The 23,171-nt window shown below is 30.5% G+C and overlaps 3 protein-coding genes across 6 annotated transcripts; 2 read left to right on the top strand and 1 right to left on the bottom strand.

The window, feature by feature from the left end:
- Positions 1–942: 942 nt before the first annotated feature.
- Positions 943–5,428, bottom strand: LOC129611682 (host cell factor 2-like). Its single transcript, XM_055524949.1, has 4 exons — positions 4,817–5,428; positions 4,074–4,751; positions 2,678–4,021; positions 943–2,623 (listed from the first exon to the last, which is right to left on the bottom strand). Exons 1-4 carry the CDS (start codon positions 5,055–5,057, stop codon positions 1,245–1,247), a joined length of 3,642 nt encoding a protein of 1,213 aa, XP_055380924.1. The 5' UTR covers positions 5,058–5,428; the 3' UTR covers positions 943–1,244.
- A 3,473-nt stretch (positions 5,429–8,901) lies between these two features.
- LOC129611892 (E3 ubiquitin-protein ligase RMND5A) lies at positions 8,902–10,593 on the top strand. Its single transcript, XM_055525307.1, has 2 exons — positions 8,902–9,017; positions 9,215–10,593. Exon 2 carries the CDS (start codon positions 9,238–9,240, stop codon positions 10,426–10,428), a length of 1,191 nt encoding a protein of 396 aa, XP_055381282.1. The 5' UTR covers positions 8,902–9,017; positions 9,215–9,237; the 3' UTR covers positions 10,429–10,593.
- Positions 10,594–17,006: 6,413 nt separating this feature from the next.
- On the top strand, positions 17,007–21,903 carry LOC129611667 (putative RNA-binding protein Luc7-like 2). Of its 4 annotated transcripts, XM_055524923.1 has the most exons (7): positions 17,246–17,292; positions 17,598–17,692; positions 17,938–18,137; positions 18,238–18,355; positions 18,439–19,319; positions 20,679–20,777; positions 20,845–21,902. In XM_055524923.1, exons 6-7 carry the CDS (start codon positions 20,682–20,684, stop codon positions 21,622–21,624), a joined length of 876 nt encoding a protein of 291 aa, XP_055380898.1. In that variant the 5' UTR covers positions 17,246–17,292; positions 17,598–17,692; positions 17,938–18,137; positions 18,238–18,355; positions 18,439–19,319; positions 20,679–20,681; the 3' UTR covers positions 21,625–21,902. The 4 variants fall into 4 exon arrangements, with proteins under 4 accessions (XP_055380894.1, XP_055380898.1, XP_055380897.1 ...); XM_055524922.1 differs by lacking the exon at positions 18,439–19,319; XM_055524921.1 differs by having other exon boundaries at positions 18,238–19,319.
- Positions 21,904–23,171: the final 1,268 nt, after the last annotated feature.

The raw sequence follows: 23,171 nt of genomic DNA, 5'->3' as shown, positions 1-23,171 counted from the left end.
TAATTTAACTAACACTCTTTCAATGCAATGCAGTGCTATGCTAAGTTGAATTTTATTTCGTGTTTTGCCATGAAATCCTGCTTACGGGTTTGCACTTTGTTATTTCTTCATCCTTTATGTAGATAAATAGTACATGTATTCATTTTAATATAATGCAAAAATATACTGAATTTTGCTCATTTTAAAAATTTGAAATTAAAAAAAATAGTTAATTCACTATAAAAACCAAAAGTTGGTGTTTATTGGAATTAATAGGAATTAAATATAATACTCACATTATAAACGGTTGAAAAGAAAAATAAATGCGGAAATGATTTGCCTTAATCTTTGAAAATTACAAATTTTGACTCTTTCAAACGCATAATCGAATTTAGTACCTGTTATATGTATGTATGTACATATGTATTTAATCGCGCTCATTGTGAAGTTGCTCAGTTTTTTATTGCAGAGGCTTTTACGGGTTTCTTAACACGCTTTCTAAGCAAATCAATACATTTCTTATCGAAATCTTGTTTTAATTTGATTTTAGTTTGATTTTTTAAGGAAAATTTTTAGTAATCAATGTATTACTTTTACTTCTAATGGAAAAACAATACATATACATATGTTATGTATATACATTATGTAGTTTTCAAAACTAGAACAAAGAAGCTTTTAAAGCTTCATGTACAATATAAATGTTGAACTTTTAAACCTTCTCATCTCTGACTTTATATCAAATCCGAAAGTAAATTCACGCTTTAAATTGTATAATCTTTTTACTTTTAGCTAAAAAATAAAAACAAATAACAATATATTTTTTAAAACTAAATTTATTCTTTAATTTTATATCAAATTAACTTTATTTTTTTAATTAATATTTTTCGAAGCAACACAAAAGTCCTTAGAAGATATTTATTTTAACTTTTTACTGCTAAGAAGCTATTGAAAATTCTAGAAACAAATACTTTTATTAACTAGAGTATATTTTAAGATATTAAGCCTACATTTTTTTAGGATATCAAAAACAAAATTGAAAAATAGTTCAAATATTTTTCATAAAGGGATTAGACACATACATAGTTAAATAAAAATTAAGTCTAATTGAAAAAAATTAGTGAAAGTGTTAAATAACTGCAGTACATTAGATGTACTGAAAATATTAAATATACTGCAATTTCAATATGTAATTTAAAACTAAAACTGAAACTAGAAATTAAGTCCCTATAAGTTAGCGAAGAGGGGTGAATTCGAAATAATTCTCATTATTTAACCCGTTTTGCCAGTATATCACCAGTTAAGGCATTAGGCGGAGCTGTTCTTTTCATTAATCCGTGAGGCGAAGGAGTACTACCAGTTGTTGCTGGTGTTACTGAATCAACTAACCATCTAACTTGTATAGCTGGACCAACACCTTTGGCATTTTTAGCTGTAATTCTGAACAAAATTGTTGGTTTCGGTGTCTTATCAATGTATGCATCTTCAATTAATTTATTTGATACAATACAACTATTCGATGCTCCTGAGTAAACTTTTGTAAAAGATAATTGCAGTTTTGAATCGACGACAACTTGATTAGTCTTCATTGCCAAATAGACGACGTACTCTAAAATATCTTGTTCCTGTGTATCACTTGGCGATTTCCATGTTAAATGTGCCCCAGTCGCCAGTTTTGTAATTTTTACAGATGATGGAGCACCAGGAAAACCAGGACTATACGTACGTAAATTGACTGATTCGCTCCACGATCCACAACCAATTTCGTTAATGGCACATATTCTAATTTTATATGTTGTTCCGGCTTCTAATGTTTCCCGTTCTAAATCTGCTAAAGATGGCAAATTTTCCGCACTAATATTTGTGTTAACATTATTCAGATTCCATGTCGCACTATTAATAAAATCTTTGATTGAATGTGATGTTCCTTTCACAAAACCCACAGTATGCCATTTTAAATTCTCTTCATATTGTTCTTGATTAAATAATTTAATTTCCTTTTTTTTCAAGTCCTCTGCATCTGAACATTTATTCAAACATGAAGTGCTTTCAACATTTTTTTCAGCGCTAGTTGGAAGATTTTCATTTGTTGTACTGTTAATGTTATTGTTTGAAGATGTGTTACTTTCTGACGCATTATTTACATTATCGTCATTCGTTTTGGAATTACCAGCACCACCAAACAAACCCATCTTGACGTAACGGGGAATCATTTTTGATAATTTATTTTGATGTTTCTGAAATCTATCTTTAAATTTAAAATCAGTTTTTATAAGGGATATAGTTCCATTATCATTCAAAATTTCTTCAATTTCATTATTTTCGGCACTTGTCATGAGCTCGCTATCTTTTTCTGTATAACTAGTTCCGTCAAGTTGCTCAATATTATTTGAAACAGAGGTGTCATCGAAAGACTGGTTTGTTGTTAATATTTGTCTACTTGGTAATGTTAATACCCTGGCTGACTGAATTTGTGCTGAATTTTGTTGTGAAGTTTGTGCAGTTACTTGTGCACTATTTAAAAGTTTAAAAGTGTTTTCCCCCGTCATTTGAACAACCATTTGTTTACCTCCTAAGGTGATGGTTGTTGTTTGGGGAACTTGTTGGGTGCTGCTAGTGGCAATGACTTGCCCAATATTTGCGTTTCCTGTAATTACAAATTTCATTTAAATTTATTTCAATATGTGGTTTAAAAAATTACCTTGCACCCTGATTTGTTGACCTGAACCGCCTAAACTTGTAACCAATCGTGCTGTGTTTACACCTGATGCACCCGAAGAGGGAACTATAGAGACAATTTTGTTGCCAATATTTGTAGCCATGGTTTGATTTACAATATTAGAAGCTGGCATGCTCCCTGAAGTGCTTACTAGTACAAATTTTTGAGGAGCTGAATGCGTAGCATTTGTTTGTATTGTCTGAACTTGACCTTGAGGATTCATAAAAACAAGTTTTGGCTTATTTTGTTGTTGTTGCAATTGCCCTTGTTGAATGTTTCCCAATTTTATAGGAGTTTGTTGATTAATTAAAACAGTTTTGCCACCAATAGTTGCTAATTGTTGCGGTAGAATTTTGACAATCTTTTGTCCACCACTTCCCGGCAAAGTAGTTGTTCCACTAGTTGAAATATTTTGCGGTAAAATTTTAACAATGTTTTTAGTTCCTTGTACAGATGTTCCTGTATTTAAAACCTGAACGCCACCTGCAAGTAGTTTCGGACCTGGTTGACTTACTTGAACGACTCCCGAGGCCCCTGAAGTTCCTGGTAAGGTTTTCAAAACCATTCCAGGTTTAAGTACTGTATATTTGACATTTTGCCCAGTAATTGTTAAAGGTTTTCCAGCGATATTACCACTTGTTATATGCTTTGCAACACTTTGCTGTTGATTTACTGCAGTAGCGGATGTAGAACTTACTAAGTTAGATGTTTTGATACCAGCACTTGGAACAACAATGCTGCTAACCGATTTGACAACTGCGCTGAAGGGTGCTTGAGTGACGGCAGAGGGCGCTGATGGAGTAACAGTGGATTTGGGATTAAGCTGTATTTGCTGTGGTTTTGATATTTCGGTGGTAGAATCAGCTGTAGTACTTACTACAGAAGGAGACATTGACTGGGTCAATATTTGCGATTTAGGCGTCTGTGTTTTTTGAAGTAATGTTGTGGATGATGTTGTGCTACTCACTTCCCGTTTGGGCGATAATTCAGCAGATAAAGCGGCAGCATTTGTTTGAGGTGTTTGTTCGCCATCCAAAATTGGTAATCTCTTCTTTTCTGTTTCTAGTTTTTGAATTTGTATAAAATAGGCTGCAGAAAATGGTACCTCGGCCCAGCTTATTTCAAATGAATTATTGGATACACGATTCACTGTTACTTTTGGAGCTGTTTGAGGTACATCAACTTCAAGATACCAGAGGTCTTTGCAACAAACCTGATTATTCCATGCTTTACGATAACCATCTCGCCCAGACCAGATAAATAGTCTTCCATTAACATTCGCTGCTGAATGACCAGCCCTAGATTTTGGAATTTGCTCTTCATCACCTATTGAGTATATTACGTGTAAAACTTATTAAATGTAATATGTAAAACTTACCTTGTATATTTGAATAATCTTCCCAAATCAGACTTTCCAAATTCAATGCTGCTAAAGAATTAGTACACTTCCACTCATGCGTAGCAAGTTCACTATCATTAACAATTAGCGGAATCCATCCACCGAAAACATACATCTTATTCCCGATAATGGTTGACGTATGTAATGACCTAGGTAAAGGGGCAATACCAGTTGTACTTGGTTGTGTCCACGTCATTGTTTCTGTATTTAAAAACCATAAGTCACCTAAACGACATCCGCTCATTCCACCGTATATAACAAGCGTATTTTGGTTTGCTTTTTTCGAAATATATGCTACGCCAGTATGAGATTCGCGCGGGGAGGGTTGATCACCATGAGTTTGCGGTATGTTCCAAACACCGTCTCCTTCAACATTACGAATTTGTAAAGTATATAGATCATTCATGTATCGGGGAATATTATTTTTTGGATCATTTGTTTCGTTTGCAAGTCCACCAAACAAAAATATCCTATTATCAACCAAAGTGAAGCTGTGACCAAGTCGTGGACACGGAACTTCTCCATTTTCAGGAGGATCAGGATCCAAACGTTTCCATTCCCACTTGGATGCATCTAAACGGTACAAAGCATTAGAATACTTTGCATATTCAATCATGCCGCCAAAAACATAAATTTTCGTTCCATCGACTACCAAACCTAAAATATTGACAAATATAAGCTAGATACTAACACTTGATTAAAAATCGAAAAATAGTTTTTACCATATGCTGCACAACCTGGTGGAACATCTCCTTTCATAGCCGGAACTATCCACTGATTTGAACTTGTATTATAAACATGAAATTCATCAACTATTCCCTCGTTGCCGCCACCAAATATTAGTATTAAATCTTTTATATTAACTGCCCTATGTCCATGTCTGGGACGCGGTTGAGGCCCTTTCGAATCCGTTATCCTTTTCCATACAACTTTCCGTACAATATTCTCTGTTTTTAACGTCATTTTTCCACAAATTATTTTATCATTAAAAAATATATAAGCTAACTTCTCTTCTTTTAATTTATATACTTATTTAATACGAAATTGATAACCTGTTGATGATTTTTTCACTTTGGGAACAAATATGGAAGCCACTCTGTCACAGCTAATCTAAAATTTCAGACCAAAAATGTCAAAGCAAATTAGACGCCTCAACTTTCACAATTTCGTTTTTGAATTATATCAAGCTAGGCGTTAGTTCTTTATTTAAATCCAATTTATTGCAACTTAAACAATTTTTACTTATTTTTTTTTATTTTAAGTTTATATTAATTTTTTTTAATTATTAAAATTGCGAAAATTCTCCGATTCCGGTTGTTTTGTTTTAATGCCGATACTCCGAAAATATTTTTCGGATTTAAATGTCAGGAAACGTCAATTTATAAGCCCAGCAAACAAAGCTGAATATTTGTATCATTATCAGTATACCTACACCTCAAAACTTCCTGCAAAGTAGAAGAACAAACTACTAACCCAGCATTTACACATACAAGTTACTTGCATGCAAGTTTGTATAATATTAATTGTCAATTAGTTTTTCGAAATGTCAAATTACTTGCTATTATGACGTAGGCGTTTAGCAAGTTAATTTTTGAAAATGTCTTTGAGAAGAAAACAACTAGCAATATATATAATTGTTTATAAATTTTAGAAACCATAAGTTTGCTAAGTTTAATTTTTTCAAAACAAAATTCAAAAATTTTAAATTAAAAAAAAAAAAAAATCAAAACAACAAATTTTTTTTGTGAATTTCTCAATATGTCAAATTACTTGCTTAAATTACTGGCAGCAAAATTTTCTTGCAAGTTGAACTGCAAGTTAACAAGCAAGTAAAAATATTTCAATGTGTTAGTAAAATTTTTGTATGTATTGCAACTTTCTTGCAAGTAACTTGTACGTGTAAATGCTGGGTAAGTGCCAGTGTGCAAAATGATATTCTCTTTCATATATATCTTCTAGGTATAACGAAAATCGTTTTCGAATGGTGTACTTACTGCACAGATTGACAGCAATTTTTGTTTGCGATTCGAATAAATAAGAATAATATTCTCCTTCAGAATAAATAAAAATACCATTTTTTTAACCAACAAATTAGAAATACTCAAGGAAGGATCATCTTGAAAAAACAAAGAAGCCAAATTTTTTTAGTTGTGTCTTTCAATGCTCCCAGCATTGTCAAAGTCGTAACAAAAGCATATTTACTTTAGTTTTTTATCTGGAAAGCGTATTTCGTTTAGCTTAGAATAAGTTAAAAATTTTTTTAAAGTAAAAACTAAAAAATATTTCAAAATATTTTTTCATTTTAAATATCTGTAAAAAAAATCAAATTTAAACAAAACTCATTATTTTTTTCTCTTTGAATAAATTCATTTTATGATTTATAAAATTATAAATTTTTGCAAAATTCTTGAAATGCTTCTTAATTAATAATTCCAATCCACTTTCTTTTTATTTCATTACTTCTAGAAAAACTGTAATTATATAAAAAAAAATACCAAATTAAAATATTGTATGTGCGCTATATTTTATCCAAAGTATATCTATTAATAAGTAGTTCGGCTCGTTCCATTCCGTTAGTTTTCGTTTGCATTTTGCTTCCAAATTCTTAAAATATACCATTTTTTATTATTTAGAAATAGGTGATAATAAGAGATGTGTAGAGAAGAAAGAAACAAAACAAATGATTGTATGACAACAACATTGAACTGAAATAAAACTAAACTAAGTTAGGTAAAAATTTTGTTATTTTTAAATTTGATATCAAATTTTCTTTTTCATATTTTATTTTTCATTTGATAAAAGTTAGATAAAAATATTGGAATGTATCAAAGTAATAATTATAAAGTTAAAATTTCATACTGACTCTTTGTTATACAGTATATACCTATTCAAGGTAGATACACAATATGATGTAGTAATATGTATATACCCCGTTTATATGGCTGCTTGAAACTTATTAAGAACAAGACTTGAAATTTAATAATGATTTGAAATTTAATAGCTAAACGTCGTTTTCTGGCTTTTAAGCTAAAATAGTAAAAACGCAGCTTAAGTTCACATCAAGCCGCAATGTAGACGTGGCATAGAAATTAAGAAATACATAAAAAAAATTCCTATTGCCGATACGCGTATATGTATGTATATTCATAAGAAATATTTGTTTTAAATTTTTAAAACAAAATTGAAATAAAAATAAAAAATTCATAGTTTATATTATAATAAATGTAATGCAAATTACTAATTACAAATTTTAAGTTTTTTGCTAATATTATTTGTCTTTTTCAAATTATATGCATATAATATGTAAATTATAATTTTATTAATTAGTTTAATTGTCAAATTTTGTTTTTAAATCGGTTCGTTTTTATAATATGGATACACCGTTACTGCCACCTTCACTGGAATAAGTTAAAGAAATAAAACTCGCGCTTTTAAAAATAAATTATTAAAAAACAGGTAGACACCTACTGCGTACTTTTTCCTCTCCCAAAAATTCTTATGTGTATAAAAATGAAAATAACAAGGTATTCTGCTTAAGTCTTTTAGCTAAGGGAATTTTTTGTATACAAATATTGGTGAGTGATTGCATTAGTGTGATGTAAACGGATACAATTGAAGTCGACGAACTACTTGTTAATAGATATACTTTGGGATACTGCTTTCAAACATTCTTGATAGAACGTCGCGCAAATTGGTTTCCATTTTAAAGTTTTGATTTGAAACTCCAAATAATTTAAGTAATAATTAAAAACAAACCTTTCCATGTATCTTTTAAACTGTGTTTTGTGAGAAAGACGACTTTTTTATGAGAAAATGATTTTGGTGGTTAAGTAGTCTAGAAGAATCAAAAAGTGAGAACACAGTTGTTTTAAAATTTTGGACGAAAAATGTTTTTTGCATTGCCAGTCTATTAAATTAGTCATAACGTATATTAGACATTTTCTAATATACGTTAGTTAGGCTACTAGTGTGCAACTCTTTTTACTTTTTGACATTTGCCTTGTCCGTTATATGTAATTTTTTTTTAGTTTTGATATTTATTGTAAATAGGCATTTTTATTGACGGAGTAAAGTAGCTTTAGCTCTACGGGGCAGTAGTTCTAAGTATATAAGATAAGAGTTAAGGTACTTTTAATTTAAAATTTGATAATTGTTCGAAATGATCACAGACTTTGCATTAATATATAACAATTTCTTGCAAAAAAATTAAACACATTAGAAACACAAATACTTTCGGGTAAACGAATTTTCGTCGTTAATTTCAAATATAAGAGTGAATCTGATGAGAATTGAGTAATTTCTATTATTTGCCGCAAGACAAAATCCGAAGTCAAAAAAGATCAGACATATACGACCTTCATCAGATTCAGCTTAAATCGTAGATTTTGTCGTATATGTAAACAGTATCTTAGCAGTAAGTATGGGTTTCAAACATGAACTCTACCATACTTGTGTATCAAGTAGCACCAAACCCAGTAACAGCAATTACAGTGTACAATTTTGCTTTACGAATATTGTGATCGAAAAAAAATAGTTTGTTGCCGCAAGAAACATTATCTATTTATCTTTCTATTTACCCTTATTTATAGAAATCAAACAATTTTTGTAAGCTTTTTTGTTCCATTCTGCTAGGGACTTTACGTAAGAGAAAATGGGAAAAGAGTCAAATTCGTTATAAAGTTGAAACACACTTTTTTTAAATAAATTGCCTAAAAATATATATTTTTTTTTCTGGTATACATTAGTGCGGAAAAAATGAAAACCTTTGTACAGAAATTGAAAAACAAATCTGACAACTCTAAATCAAACCAAATGACATTTCGTTTTTTGTTTTGCAGAGTATTATTTTATTCACACAAAAGAAGTAAAAGATATAATAAAAATATTTAAAATATTATTTTTGTCAAAATTGCCATCGCAAAAGTGAGTTGGATTTTTGAAATTGTTTAAAAATATAAAATTCATTCGTATATTTTTTTAAGTATACAAATAAATACACTTATACCCTTATACTATATACATACATACATTACTTATCCATTGCTAAGTAAAAAAATTATTCAAGTTAAATCTTAGATTCATAATTTTTTCATCTAATCAATTATTTTTCATTTTTGTAGAAAGTGCGAGGTCTTTTTAAAAAATGGATGCTTGCTCTGCGGTTGAGAAAGAGTTAGATCGTGTAGTTACAAAATTTACTGGAATACGTGATCACGCAATCAAAGTTTTCGATTTAGCTTTTTCTGATGTTGAAAATATTAGGCAAATTTTTTTGGACGATCCCGAAGCAAAATTAACTGAAAACCAAGTAGAAATTATCAAAACTGTCTTAAATCGTACTAAGTCCAAATTACAAGGAATATCTTCAGATCATCGAGAACTACACGGTACTGTAAGCAAAGTTGGAAAAGTCATTGACAGAAACTTCGTATCAGACTTTTCTGCTACAACACGTACAGACTTTTTGCAAGATAAAAGTAACGTGGAACTTTTAAACAAAATAATAGCCCAGCATTATTATCGACAAGGAATGGATGATGTAGCTCAAGAACTATTATCAGAATCTGAACTTCCACAAAGTATATCGCAAGAAATTTTCGAATCTGAAAGAAGTTACGCAACAATATATAAAATATGGGAAGCAATTTTAGCACGAAATTTAGAACCGGCATTAGATTGGGTTTCGCAGTATTCAAATGAACTTAAATCAAAGAATAGTTCTCTAGAATTTAAACTACATAGACTTGTTTTTATGCAAATATTGTCACGCGGTGTAGAAGCACAGGGTGAAGCTATTTCTTATGCTAGGAAAAATTTTTCGAATTTAATAGATCGTTTTGAAAAGGAAATACAAAACTTAATGGGAACCTTAATATATTTACCTGTTGGGATTGAAAATTCTCCATATAAGCACTTAACGTCACAAGATATGTGGACTGAAGCATCTTATATATTTCTCAAAGATGCTTGTAATACACATGGTATTAACAAGGATTCTCCTTTATCCATTGTAGTCAATGCAGGATGTACAGCCTTACCGGCTTTGCTAAGCATAAAGCAAGTAATGCTTTCGAGAAAAGTTTTAGGCGTATGGAAACAGCGAGATGAGCTTCCAATCGATATTGAGCTGGATGCCGAATATAGATATCACTCAATTTTTGCTTGTCCAATTTTGAGACAACAAACGTTTGAAGACAATCCACCGATGAAATTAGCATGTGGTCATGTAATTTCAAGAAATGCGTGGTCTCAGTTAAGTCATGGACCAATGTTGAAATGCCCTTATTGCCCATTAGAACAAAGTCCGGATGAAGCTAAGTACATTTATTTCTAAAAATTTTGTAAATTTCAAAACAAGTTTCTAATAAATGTATTAGAGAGGTTAAAATTTAACATGTAAAGTATTTAATAAGTATGTATGTAATTTAAAAAATATTAAACTTCTATGTATAAATTGTACGAAAATTAAAAATATTTACAGTAAAGCGATTCCAATTTATACAGTCAATATTAATGGATGTCAGTTTAGTTTCAGGAATCCAGTTGGCCTACATATGTAAAAATAAAGTATTATCACTGAAAAAGTAAGTATCAAATTCCAGTTTAATGTTAAACGGCCTATTCTAAAAGTAACTAATTAAGACTCAACTAAATAAGACTCATGCATATTGAGTATGTATTAAATATAATTCGACGAAATATGAGCATATGGTATCCGGTTTTCTTTTTCGTTTCACCGAATATACTGTGTGAAGAGCCCTATTGCATCAATTTACTTTTTAAAAAAGTATTAATATATGTATGTATGTAGCACATTAATGTTTCGGCTCTTAATGCAGAAGAAAGTTTGTAAATTTTTATTAATTAAAAGAAGTAAAAAAGGGGTTGGTATTATTTAAAGAAGAAAATGTGTGTATATATGTATGTAAGTGCCAATCAAGATTCAAGACCGTCTAGATTGATAGGAAATCTAGATTGTGCATTTATAACTATGTGTGTAAATACATACTCATTTTGTTTGCTCAATAAAACTTCGCTCCTTAACATGTTTACTATTCATATATGAAAACTTGCTAAGAAAAAAAGTGATTTTTTATTTTGTTTTTTTTAATTTTTTTACTAAAGAAAGTAAGAAATTAAAATGAGAAAATAGTTCTATTAACAATTTTTCTACATATCAAATATACATATGTACATACACATCACGATATGAAAGAAAAAACTGAATGCATACTTTATATTTTATGTTTACTGTTTATCATACATATGTATGTATGTAAGTTAAGAAATTATAGTTCAATTTCTTGTAAAAAAATATTTTTCTGGACTGATGTCCGTTTTACTGAATTAATGTATTTAATTATAATAAAACTTAACTGAACTTAATTACTATTTTTGAACATTTTTATAGCAAATGATTGATTATTCTGCAAAATATTACAATTATAAAGTTAAGGCTAAATTAGAGAGTTAAAAATGTTTGTTAAGCATTTATTGTGGGAATTATAAAAATAAAGTTTTCACAGGTAAATTTCTAAACAATATTCTCATGAAAATAATGCTGACCTCAGCGTCTGATGTTATGCGCGTGTATCACAGTGTCTTAACTCTTCCCTCCTTTAAGATCCGCGTCCACGTGGATCAGAAGCTCAATTTTACTGGTTGGAGTTTTGATTCCAGTTCTCCTAGTTCTGACGTTTTTTAAGAGATGTTATATTTTTTCCGGTTTTGGTATTTATAGATAGCTGCTGCTAGTAATATGGCAATGATAATTAAGGTGAATGTGGCATTGAATATTATGCTAACTGCTGAAGTTGTAGTGAGCTCGCTCAGTTGTTTGACATTACCCAAGTGCAAATTATGCAGATAATCTAGGTTGAGTTTCATTTTTCCTGAGGAATGGTTGTCAGTCATCATTGGTGGCAAAATGATTTGAGACGATTGAAATTCTTTGTTGGTATAGATCTTGTCTTTTTGGCTTTTACGAATTCTTTCAGTAAGATCTTCATAAACCTTGTCTTGAAAGTTTGTTAGGTTTTGGTAATTTATTCGTTGCGTTCTTCAATAAAAAATGTCTGATAGTTTTTTTCCGATAACGAAGTGAATGCTGTTGTTGTAGCGATCGACGGCAATGTTAATTATTTCTTTAAATGGTAAATTTCGATGTTCCCGTTGTAGGCATCTGGATATTTCCTCTATTGTTGAGTGGATTCGCTCTACATTACCATTTGCTTCGCTTCTCTACGTTGGAGTGAGGTATACCTGGATTCCCAATGTTCTCAAATAATCGACTATGACAGGGCTTGAAAAGCTAGGTTCTTTATCCATTACTATCATTCGAGGTACTGTGTAGCAATGTACAATTTTCACCAATTTTTGTCGTAAGTGCAAGGCCGATCTGTTTCTTATTTTGAAGAATTTTGCAAATTTAGTGGATTTATCGATACAAGTGATGAATTTTTCCTTATTTATTTGTATCAGATCTATGTACATATGTGTAGAATTTCAGATGGATAGGTGGGTACAGGTATTTCCGATAGCCACGGATTGTTGGGATGGCGGTCATATTTACTGGTGTTACATATTTCACATTCGAATGTGTACTTCTTAATGAGGCTAGCCATTTGCGGATAGTAGTATTTCTGCATTATTCGTTCCTTATTTTCCTTCCTGTGTGCTCGTTTATCTTCATGGCTGATGATTTGATACTTATTTTCCTCATTGTTGACATCTTGCACGATTCGTTGTGTTATGCGAATTTTGTATCCTTGGAAATGGTTTTTATATAGGTCCTAGAGCAACTGAATTCGATTTTGGGGTATTTTAATACCATTGACAATTGATGGTGATATTGTTCTCTTTAATGCTTCTAATAGATTTGTATTGGTGATATCCTGAAGACCAATATAATGGCGGTGGTAACTTGGATGAGGATTTTCGTAGGCAGAAGGTATTGGTCCTTGTGAAACGATGATCTGATTTTTGAACACGATAAGCGGAGCTTCGCAATGTGGTATAAAGTCGCTGCTGTCCTCTTCTGCGCTGTGCACTATTACTGTAGTTTCTGTGTTGTTAAGTCTTGAAAGTGCATCGGCAACCATGATAGTAACCCCTGGTTTTTATATTAACTCGTAGTTGTATTCCTCTACTCGTGATTTCCATCTCTTAAGCTTGGCGTTGTTTTTTCTGTTGCCTAGGCTGAACGTTAGAGGTTGGTGGTCCGTTAAAATCTTTACTTTTTTTGCTCCACAGAAGTAACACCCAAACTTGTCCAGAGCCCAGACTATTGCTAATAGTTATCGCTCGTTGGTTGCGTATGCTTCTTCTGTCTTGTTGAGTGCTCGTGATGCATATGATATTAGGCAATCTTTGCCTATGTACAACACTACACCGAGTGCTGTATATGCTGTATGAACTCTGTTGATGATAAGGCCTGTTTCAATTCTTTGAATGCTCTGAGTTCATCTTCGTTGAATGTGATTGTTATTTTCCTTGATTACTTGGGCATTTTTACCTCGGTAAGGTTGGTAAGTGGTTTAGCTAATTGTCAGAAATCCCTAATAAACCTCCTATAATATGATGCTAACCCTATGAAACCTTTTAATTCTTTCAAATTTTCTGATATCTTCATTTTTTGTATTGCTGTGATTTTTTCGGGATCTTTTTTTATGCCTTCACTTGTGATTTTGAAGGCTAAAAATTTTGTTTCTGCCTTCATAAATTCGGATTTATCTAAATTCACTTTCAAATTGGCCTTCTCTAATGTATCGAAAATTTTCTCAACGTTTCTCAGATGTTCGTCCTCAGTCTTTCCTCCGAATATTATCACGTCATCGATGTACACATAGCATATTTTCCCGATATATTGTTTTAATACGCCGTCGATCATTCTCTGGGAGATCGAGGGTGCATTTTTGAGTCCAAAGAGTAGACGCAAAAATTCAAATTTACCATTCAATGTGGAGAAGGCGGTTTTCGTTTATCTTCGTCCTTCATCGTTTGAGTAATATCCAATTTCGTTTATCATCGCTATCGTTTGAGTAATATCCGGTATTGGATATGCGTCGGATATGGTAAAGGCATTAAGTCTTTCGAAATCTACGACCATTCTGTACTTTCTTGTTCCTGTGGAGTCCCTTTTCTTTTCGACGACCCAAATAGGTGCGTTGTATGGACTTTTTGAAGGCCTGATGATTCCATTCTCTAACAGATTCTGAATTTGGTTGTTCACCTCCTGGATATGGGTTGTTCATGTTTACTGGATATGGGTAAATTTTTAAATAGATTGGTTCGCTAGTCGAGGTTTTGATTTCTACTCGAACTTGAGTTTCGATAGTTTCTTGATCGTTGAGAGGACCGAAAAGTTTCTGGTAAATGGGTGTACGGTGGGCCTTGGTTTCTTGGCGTGTTCTGGCTTTATAAAATTTTGTTTGCCCCAGTGTCTACAAGAAACATTTTGTTGTCGGCTGTGTTGTATAAAATTTAATTCGTCTTCTTCTTCGCATTCCGATTCTTCTGATTCAGAAGTTTCTAAGTTATAAAACCTCTGCTGCTTACGATTCATGTAACTTGTGTCGCTCAGTCCTTTGAAATTTTGCCTGGGCCGGTTCGAATAGTCCAACTGTTTTGTTAGTATCGAGTGATCAACTTCCGTCGGGACAGGCGGTTTCGGTTGGTTTAGTCTGGCTGGTGCTTCTTCGTTCGTTCCCCTGAATGCGTATCTATTGCCATTGTATGGCTGTTGGTAATAAGAGCTTATTGGCTTGGTTGGTTGAATGACGGTTTTTTCCTCAAAAGAGCATTGATTGGAGCTACCACTCTATTGCTTGAGCCCTTACTGTGTATCGGTATACTACGTACGCTGGTATTCTGGATTTCGAGGCAAGAAGAATACGCTTCTGGTAAGAATTGAAGTCGCTGAATGATGAGCATTCTTCATAGATCTCCGTTTAGCCCTCTTATGAACACATCTAGGGCAATGTTGCGATATGTTTCGCTTAGTGCTTGTATTGTGTCGATACTGTAATTTTCGGTTTTTAATTTGTTGATTATCAGGGACAACTGCTGATTGACGTTGGCGTAGAATTCGTCAATTATGAGGTTCTTCTGAGTAAGATTAGGTAGTTGGTCTACCAGTGTTTTGACAACTCGTTTATCAGCATAATGAAGGGCCAAACATGCCTTTATTTCATTCCAGCTGTTGTCAAAAATATTGTGCGATATTAAAGCACCATTCGCATTGCCTCGGATTTTCTGGCGGATGTTCTGCAATATCGATCTATATATTGGTTTGTGCTTTACGAATGGTTGCCATGATACGTACTGCGTCGGATTTTCATCGAACACTTGCAGCTCCTTTACCGCATCTGGCAATTTACAAACGTCTTTTAGGTCCTGCTCTATCTTTGGGCCAGCTGGTCCTGACGAGGAGGGTTGTAACGTTGGTTTTCTTATATTTTCTAATGATTCTATTTTAATTTGCAATGCTTTAATTATGTTGAATTGGGCGTTGAGAGCCCCAGTCATCTCTCTCATGGCATTTTGTATTTCTTCGATTTTTTTCTCTATATTTATTATTATTTTTTGTAAATAATGTTTCGCTAATTTTTAGCTCGAAAAATATTTTTAATCACTCGTAAAAGTTTTAAAGAAGAATCTTTATTCTTGGGTTTAGTTGTACTCCCGTTAGGAGTGAAATGCTTCGCAATGGTTTTCATTGGATAGTCGTAGTGATACGTCGTGGTCATCCTTTTTACCCTAGAGCGTTGATAATTGCGGTAGGCCTACTGCGGTGCGATTGAAATGAAAATTATGCTGATCTCATCGTCTGATGTTTTGCGCGTGTATCATAGTGTCTTAACTTGTATGCCATTTTTTCTCCTCCTACTTTTATTTGAAAAATTTATTTTTTTATTTCATTTTCTAATTTAATGACAACGATAAAAAATGAGGGGGGTTAGAAAAGATATAAAAAACTACTATGTAATTCAATTTTGGTGAAAATACTTTCGCATTCCGAAAAATGGTAAGGTAGTACTTACCAATTTGTATGGCACTACTTTTCAACTTCTGCAAATATGAAAATAGTTTCACGAAATGCGAATATCATAGTGCTCTTTACTTATTTTTTAATAAGGTCATGAGTGTTGCTTTATTTTTTGTTTGAAAGTAGCCTTATTTTTGAAGGAGTTCGGTACTCTTGGAAGGCTTGCATTATTACTGTGAAAGGTCGTTTTCCAATGGAAATTGTACATTTTGCTTGAGTCGTGCGCGGACCAAGTATAGAATACTTGTCGGATCGGATGACGATTGTGGGATTCTCTTGGTTTTTCAGACCACCCCCTCGACCTTATCGGCATGGTCGCACCTGCCAGACGTTGTAAAAACTACAGCATCTCAAATCATCAAACTCGGAAATCTCTACAAAATCTCAAAATCGGAATCTTCTAAAAAACGAAGATCTATGAAACAACAAAATATTCAAATAGTATTTAAAATTTTTTTTATATGACATAATTTTTTTTTTTTTCAAAATCCTTTTTTTCTTTATGTTTTAATTAGCCGACAAAAGACTATTTGCTATGCCTGAAATATCGGTTTTAAAAAGGGCCGATTTTATTTTTTTGCTCTTTTGCTCTTTAAAATTAAAAATTTAAAAATTGTTTGCTTGCTGCCTTTTTTAATTTTGTGCAATTTTTCAAATTATTTGTAAATCATACGTTACTGATAGCGAAATTTTCTTGCTTAGAGGGCAGACAATAAACTAGCTAATGAAAATATTTCAGATGGTTTAGTAAAATTTTTGGCTGATATTGAAACTTCTTGCCTGTGTAAACGTGCATAAAGTTTTATTTCAGTATTGTCTGCGTTAACAAAAGGAGCCATATTAATGAAAGAATCGATGTGTAAACATAGCTTTTCATTTACCTTTGGTAACACTGTTAAAGCAGTAAAGCTCAGTAAAAGTCATTTACATCGCCATATTCAACTTACTTTTACTTAATCAAGTGTAATTAAAAACTTTGAAAAAATTCTTAAAATAAGGTACATAATATTATATTAATCAAACTAAACAAATATTACGACAAATGTTATTACACTTTTATTTTACCAGGAGTCATTTTGTTTGGGAACAACATGTCAGCCACAGATCAAATGCGTCAAATGCTTGATCAGTTGATGGGAACAGCAAGAAATGGTAACTAACAAAAAAATTTCAAAAAGTTATTTGAGAATCAATTAACTGTAAAGTAAGAATAAAATTCGGTTTATCTTTATATTTGATCTTTATCTACATTTGTTTTATTCCCCATACGATACTCCTGTAATATTTGTTATTTTATAAAACATAAGTATATATTATGTACTACATAAAACCTTTTATATAAACTAACATGTGTAGATAGATATGTACATAAATAGTATATGTGTGTAATTTTTTTTATACAAAACGACTATTGTGTTGAATTTTACAAAATTACTGTGTTTTTTTTTTAATTTTAGGCGAATCTGGCCGTTATCAAGCAAAATTTTCAGATCAAAGAGTTTGTAAAAGTTTTTTGCTGGGATGTTGTCCTCACGAAATTTTAGCTTCCACGGTAAGTGACCCATTTATCTGCAGGTAATGAAGAATCCTACAAAATTTTTATGGAAAAATAAAACAAATATGTTTACATGTTTCACAAAATAAAAAAGTGTTAACATTAGACATATAAATCAAAAAAAATATCTGATAGCTAAAAAAATGTTCAGGACATATTTCCAACAATTAAAAGAACCGACGACAAAATGTACAACGAAAGAAATTAATGAAGGTTTTTTTTTTGTTCGATGTACTTTTCAGAAACAAGCAATTTTACCAATTATATTAAACAAATTATAAAAACATTTATTATTTTTCCAAAAAATAATAATAATAAGCAAACTGTGAACACTTAAAAAATTATTGATTAAAATTGTTAGGAGTAGCAATTGTATTACGTATGCTTATAGGCATATATGTGGTAGATGTTACAAAGTTCGCTCTGGGGAGGAAAGAAATCCGTGAGTTTTTTTAATCAGGAATTTGAATTTTTTTAAAATTAATTTTGAATTTTTGTTTACAAAAAATGTAAAAATATATATATTTTATTTGAGTATACAGAATTCAGAACTTTTTGTACAGAATCCTGTAAGTTGTTACTTTGTTCGGCTACTGCTACCTACTGTTTTTGCTATGTACGAAACTCAGTCAAAATATATCAGTTCAAATAACAGTACCTGTAAGTAAAATAATAATTAAATTATATATCGTCGAATTTCTAATATTTTAAGTATATTTAAATATACATACCCATATACATAGATTAAAAGGGAAGAAACAGGACAAGTACGTACGTATATTTTTAGTTTTTAAATACATAGTTATATTTGTTTAACATTAGTATTTTGAACTTTAAACTTACAAAACATATTTGATTCGCTGAAAGTTTTCTATGTCGTGACAAAATCGCGAATTTTGTTAGTATGTAGTATTAAAATCATACTCAATCTTTTTGTAAAGTTCGATATAAAAAAGTGAAAATTTTTTTCAATTGTACGTTTTAGCATTTGGTAAGTCCTTTCACTTGTAATATTAAAATTATGAATAGTTTTTTTAATGCATTATTTAACAGTTATTTACTTTAATGCTCTCTAGTTTAAATTACAATAATTAAATATCATGAATTTTTCAGTTTAATTAATAAGTAAACACGTTGAAATACTTTTTATTTTACACTACGCGAAATAATTATTGAAAATAAAGTGTAAACAAATATAATGTTAAAGGGAAGAAAAATTGTTATTTTTGAAGTTAAAATAATATCTCAATATATATATAAAAATTCTCAATTTAATAAACTGATAAATAATGCATATAAAAAATAAGGATTTAAGAAAAATAGGTTTACATATTTGTAATAGTCTAGATTGCCTTAACTATGTATTTCTGGATTCTTATAGTTGGTACGTATTTAATAACATCAATAGCAATTAAAAAATTAATGTATAAGTTTAATGGGAGCCGAACACTGTTATTTTGGTACGTATTAACGATATTGAATGCAAAGTTGGTTTCCGTGTTTTAAGAATTATAAATTGAAAAATTGTGTTAAAATTAAACAGTATTAAAAAACCGAAATGAAAGAAATTTCATGAACTTAAAATTATTACAAGATTTTCTAAAATTCATCTATCAAATTTCGGGTACGTATTCACCTAATTTGTATTCTTTAATAAAAAATTTAAATAAAGCTGTTCTCGATTTTTCAAGATTGTACATAAAAGTGCTTGATTTTTCTTTTTATTATTATATTAAATTCTAATACATATTATATTAATTTCTAAAGTTGATTTCCAAAAAATATAATGATTCAATAGGAATTTCATTAATATGTTATTTATTTACGTTAGTAAATTGAAAATTCGTGGCCACTAGAAATCCTAACGAAAGTTAAAATATATTACTGGCATAATATTCGTACGACCCATTGCCCAAACTTATATTTAATAAATTTGTATTTATTTATTTTAAAAATTTTATTCCCATTTAAATTACACGTTATAAGCTTTACAATAATTAAAATTTGCCAAAGCAAATCAACTCCGCAATAATAAAAAAAAGCGAGGGATAAACTAAATATCGATTTAATAAAAGATTTTGAAAGATATTTGAAAAATATACATACATAAATTCAAAAAGAAATTAGATTGTGTTCAAGAAATTTTTTCCTGAACATAAAATAGTTAAAGTTTTCATAGGCAATATTATTGTGTTAAGAGCATTGCTTTAAAAGTACATATAAAATGTTTTCATCGTACTTTGTATTAAATAAGGTATAACTTTAAATTTTTGCTTATCAATAATAAATTTTACTAAGTAATTTCTAGAGTTATTTAGACAGGCTGAAAAATTAAAAAAATTCCAAAAAAAAAAATTAAAGATTTCATAAAAGAAGTAATATATTGTTATTATCAAAATTAAGGTTTTATTTTTAGATTCGGTTTTTGTTATAAAACATTTTTAATTATTTTTTTGTTGCATAAACAAAAAATTAAGTAATGATATCGCTAGTAAATGATGTAAACTATTTTATAAAATTATCTGCATAATCTAGCAACTTCATAAACAATATTATGATCCTTTTAAAGTTTTTCTAGTATAACTATTTATCTGAAATAGCATGAAAACTAGTACTTTAAATATATTATCAATTTACAGTTAGTTGAACTAGTCTATATTTTAAGTTTATACTACTGAAGATAAAAATGTATAGTTATGTGAAATAATGCTTATGACGTGTTTCATACTCACATAAGCACATTCAAATAGTGTGAAATATTTTTCTATCAGATCAAAAAAATCAGTCATAAATTTATCCAAACACTGTGTTATTTTATCAATAGAATATGGTTCCATCAAAATAATACTGAATATCAGAATAAGGTTTTTTTTTGCAGCTCTAGGGCACTGCAATAGCTATATTAATTTTGCAGTTAAAAAGAAAAATTAAGAACTAAATATTTCCACTAAATAAAATTTTTTTGGTTTTTAAAATCATTTAGCGAATGGACCTTGGAGAATGTCCGAAAATTCATGACCTCGCCCTGAGGGCTGATTATGAAAGTGCTCAAAAAGTAAAGGACTATTATTACGATATTGATGTGAGTATATATACATATATTTCTTGTTTTATTTATTTCTGTTGCTATTGTTTCAATTTTGATTAAGGCTATGGAACATCTACAAGCTTTCATTGCTGATTGTGATCGGCGAACAGAAGCTGCTAAAAAACGTTTAGCCGAAACACAAGAGGAACTTACAGCGGAGGTTGCTGAAAAAGCAAATGCCGTTCATGCTTTGGCCGAAGAAATTGGAAAAAAGTTAGCCAAAGCTGAGGCTTTAGGGGAAGCAGGACAGGTTGAAGAATCAATGAAATTAATGACTGAAATCGATGAATTGCGAGCAAAAAAATTTAAAGCTGAATATGAATATCGTTCTTCAATGCCGGCATCAACATATCAACAACAAAAATTACGTGTTTGCGAAGTATGTTCAGCGTATTTGGGAATACATGATAATGACATACGCCTTGCAGATCATTTTGGGGGTAAATTGCATTTAGGATTTATGGAAATTCGTGAAAAACTGGCCGAATTGGAAAAAACTGCAGCACCTAGAAAAGAGCTTTTAAAAAAAACTGGAAATTATCGTGATCGTGATGAAGATCGTTTTAAAACCAGATATTATGTTGGCGGGCGTGAATTGGACCGTCGATCCAGAGTACATCGTTCGAAATCACGTGACCGTGAAAGGAGCAAACGTGATGGTGAATCGAGTAGCAACGCCAAAAGAAAATCGAAGTCGAAAACACGGAGTAGAAGTCGAAGTCGAAGTCGTAGTAAAAGTCATCATTCTCGAAGACGGTCAAGATCAAAAGAACGCTCTTCTAAATCAGACCGCCACGACCGTGATCGACGAGATAGAGAGAGAGAGCATAAACGTCGTTAGAGTAACATTTTTAAAATATTTTAGTTAAATAATTTTCTAAATATAATGTACATACATATATAATTTTTGGACTCAAAAATGGTTTTTCGAAGCTCTCGTTACGACCTATTTAGAAATGAATTATTTCTTTTTTGTTAAAAAAAGTCAATTTCAAATATTTATCTTTAAATCTGTTAGCCATAGTTTTAATTTTATTTTTCTACACTCTATGATTTTTGATTAAAAAAAAAACAAATTTTTTCACTTCCCCTAAAACTATAATACATTAATCCATTTTTGAAAAATAAAAACAGCTAAAAAAATTCAATATAATTTTATTTTCCGAATGTTATGCGGATAATACATACTGGTTCTAAACATCAAAACCTAATATTTAAGTTTAATGATTAAACACATTAAATTATAAATATTTTTTCTAAAATGAAAGACTAACCTTAATATCTTGGACGCCTTCTTGAAAATTTCAGGTAATCACAAACTAGACATCGCAGTTGTTTCCAAATAACAAAAATAAAGAGGATAAAAAAAAATAAATATGTATATAATAAATTTTTCTGTTAAATAAAAAAAAAACAAAAGTATGTTAAATATAGCCCTACATTATATTATAATAGCATATATGTATAATGTGTAGTGATGGTAATATAATAGCCCCAATTTTAGCGTTCAACTCTGTAGCACGCTTGCAAGTTTATTAGTAAATTTTTCGGCTTTTAAGTTCAGAAGAATAAGAAAATATTGTAAACACACCAAAAGTTAGTAAAAGCATGTTATATATACAATGCTAACGTCATAATGTTAATTTCGAAATTATTTCGGCCCATGTTATGATCGGCGAAGCGAATGAAGTTTTTGGCGAATATGAATTTTTGGTATTATGATAAGCGAATTCGCCTAAATTTTTATGCGAATGAACTGTAAAATCTGTCGAATAAAAAGTTCTGTGTGACAAGCTTGGCGAATGAAACCAAAAATCAAATTATTACATGTGTTTGTTTTTATTGTTTTATCGGATATTAAAGCATTTATAGTGATATAATGAAAAGAACTAAACTATCTGTAAGGTAAGTTTATAAAATTCTACAAATTGAGGTAAAAAATATTGATTGTTTAATATTAATTTAAGCGAGAAAAAAAACGAACAAAAACAACTCGAGCATATAAATAAATTAATGGAGAACAACCCGGTAATTACTAAAGGGATAGGAAAATATGTGTTTTTGCAAAAAAGTAAAAACAATGTACATATTATGTGCCGATCATAATAAGGATATTCATGTTATTTTTTTGTTAATTTTTTTCCGACATAAGTATTCCGACTTCAATCGCTTAAATTTGTATTAAAGAAATATTTGAGCACAATTTATGTGTAACATTAATATAACATTAGTATAATAAATACAACGCCAACTTCTGTTTATCTTAATTACCTTAGTTTCCACTTTTCATAAAATTTCATCTTCACTTAATGTACATATAGCAATATTTAAAATTAAAAAATATAATTAGTAGTTTCTTTTTACGTCGAAATAATATCTAAATCTTTA

The sequence above is a fragment of the Condylostylus longicornis genome, unplaced genomic scaffold (genome assembly GCF_029603195.1).
Source record: "Condylostylus longicornis isolate FDR11 unplaced genomic scaffold, ASM2960319v2 ptg000055l, whole genome shotgun sequence".
Lineage (NCBI taxonomy): Eukaryota > Metazoa > Arthropoda > Insecta > Diptera > Dolichopodidae > Condylostylus > Condylostylus longicornis.
Note: the sequence above shows the minus strand (reverse complement) of the source record. Positions and strands in the feature narration are given on the sequence as shown.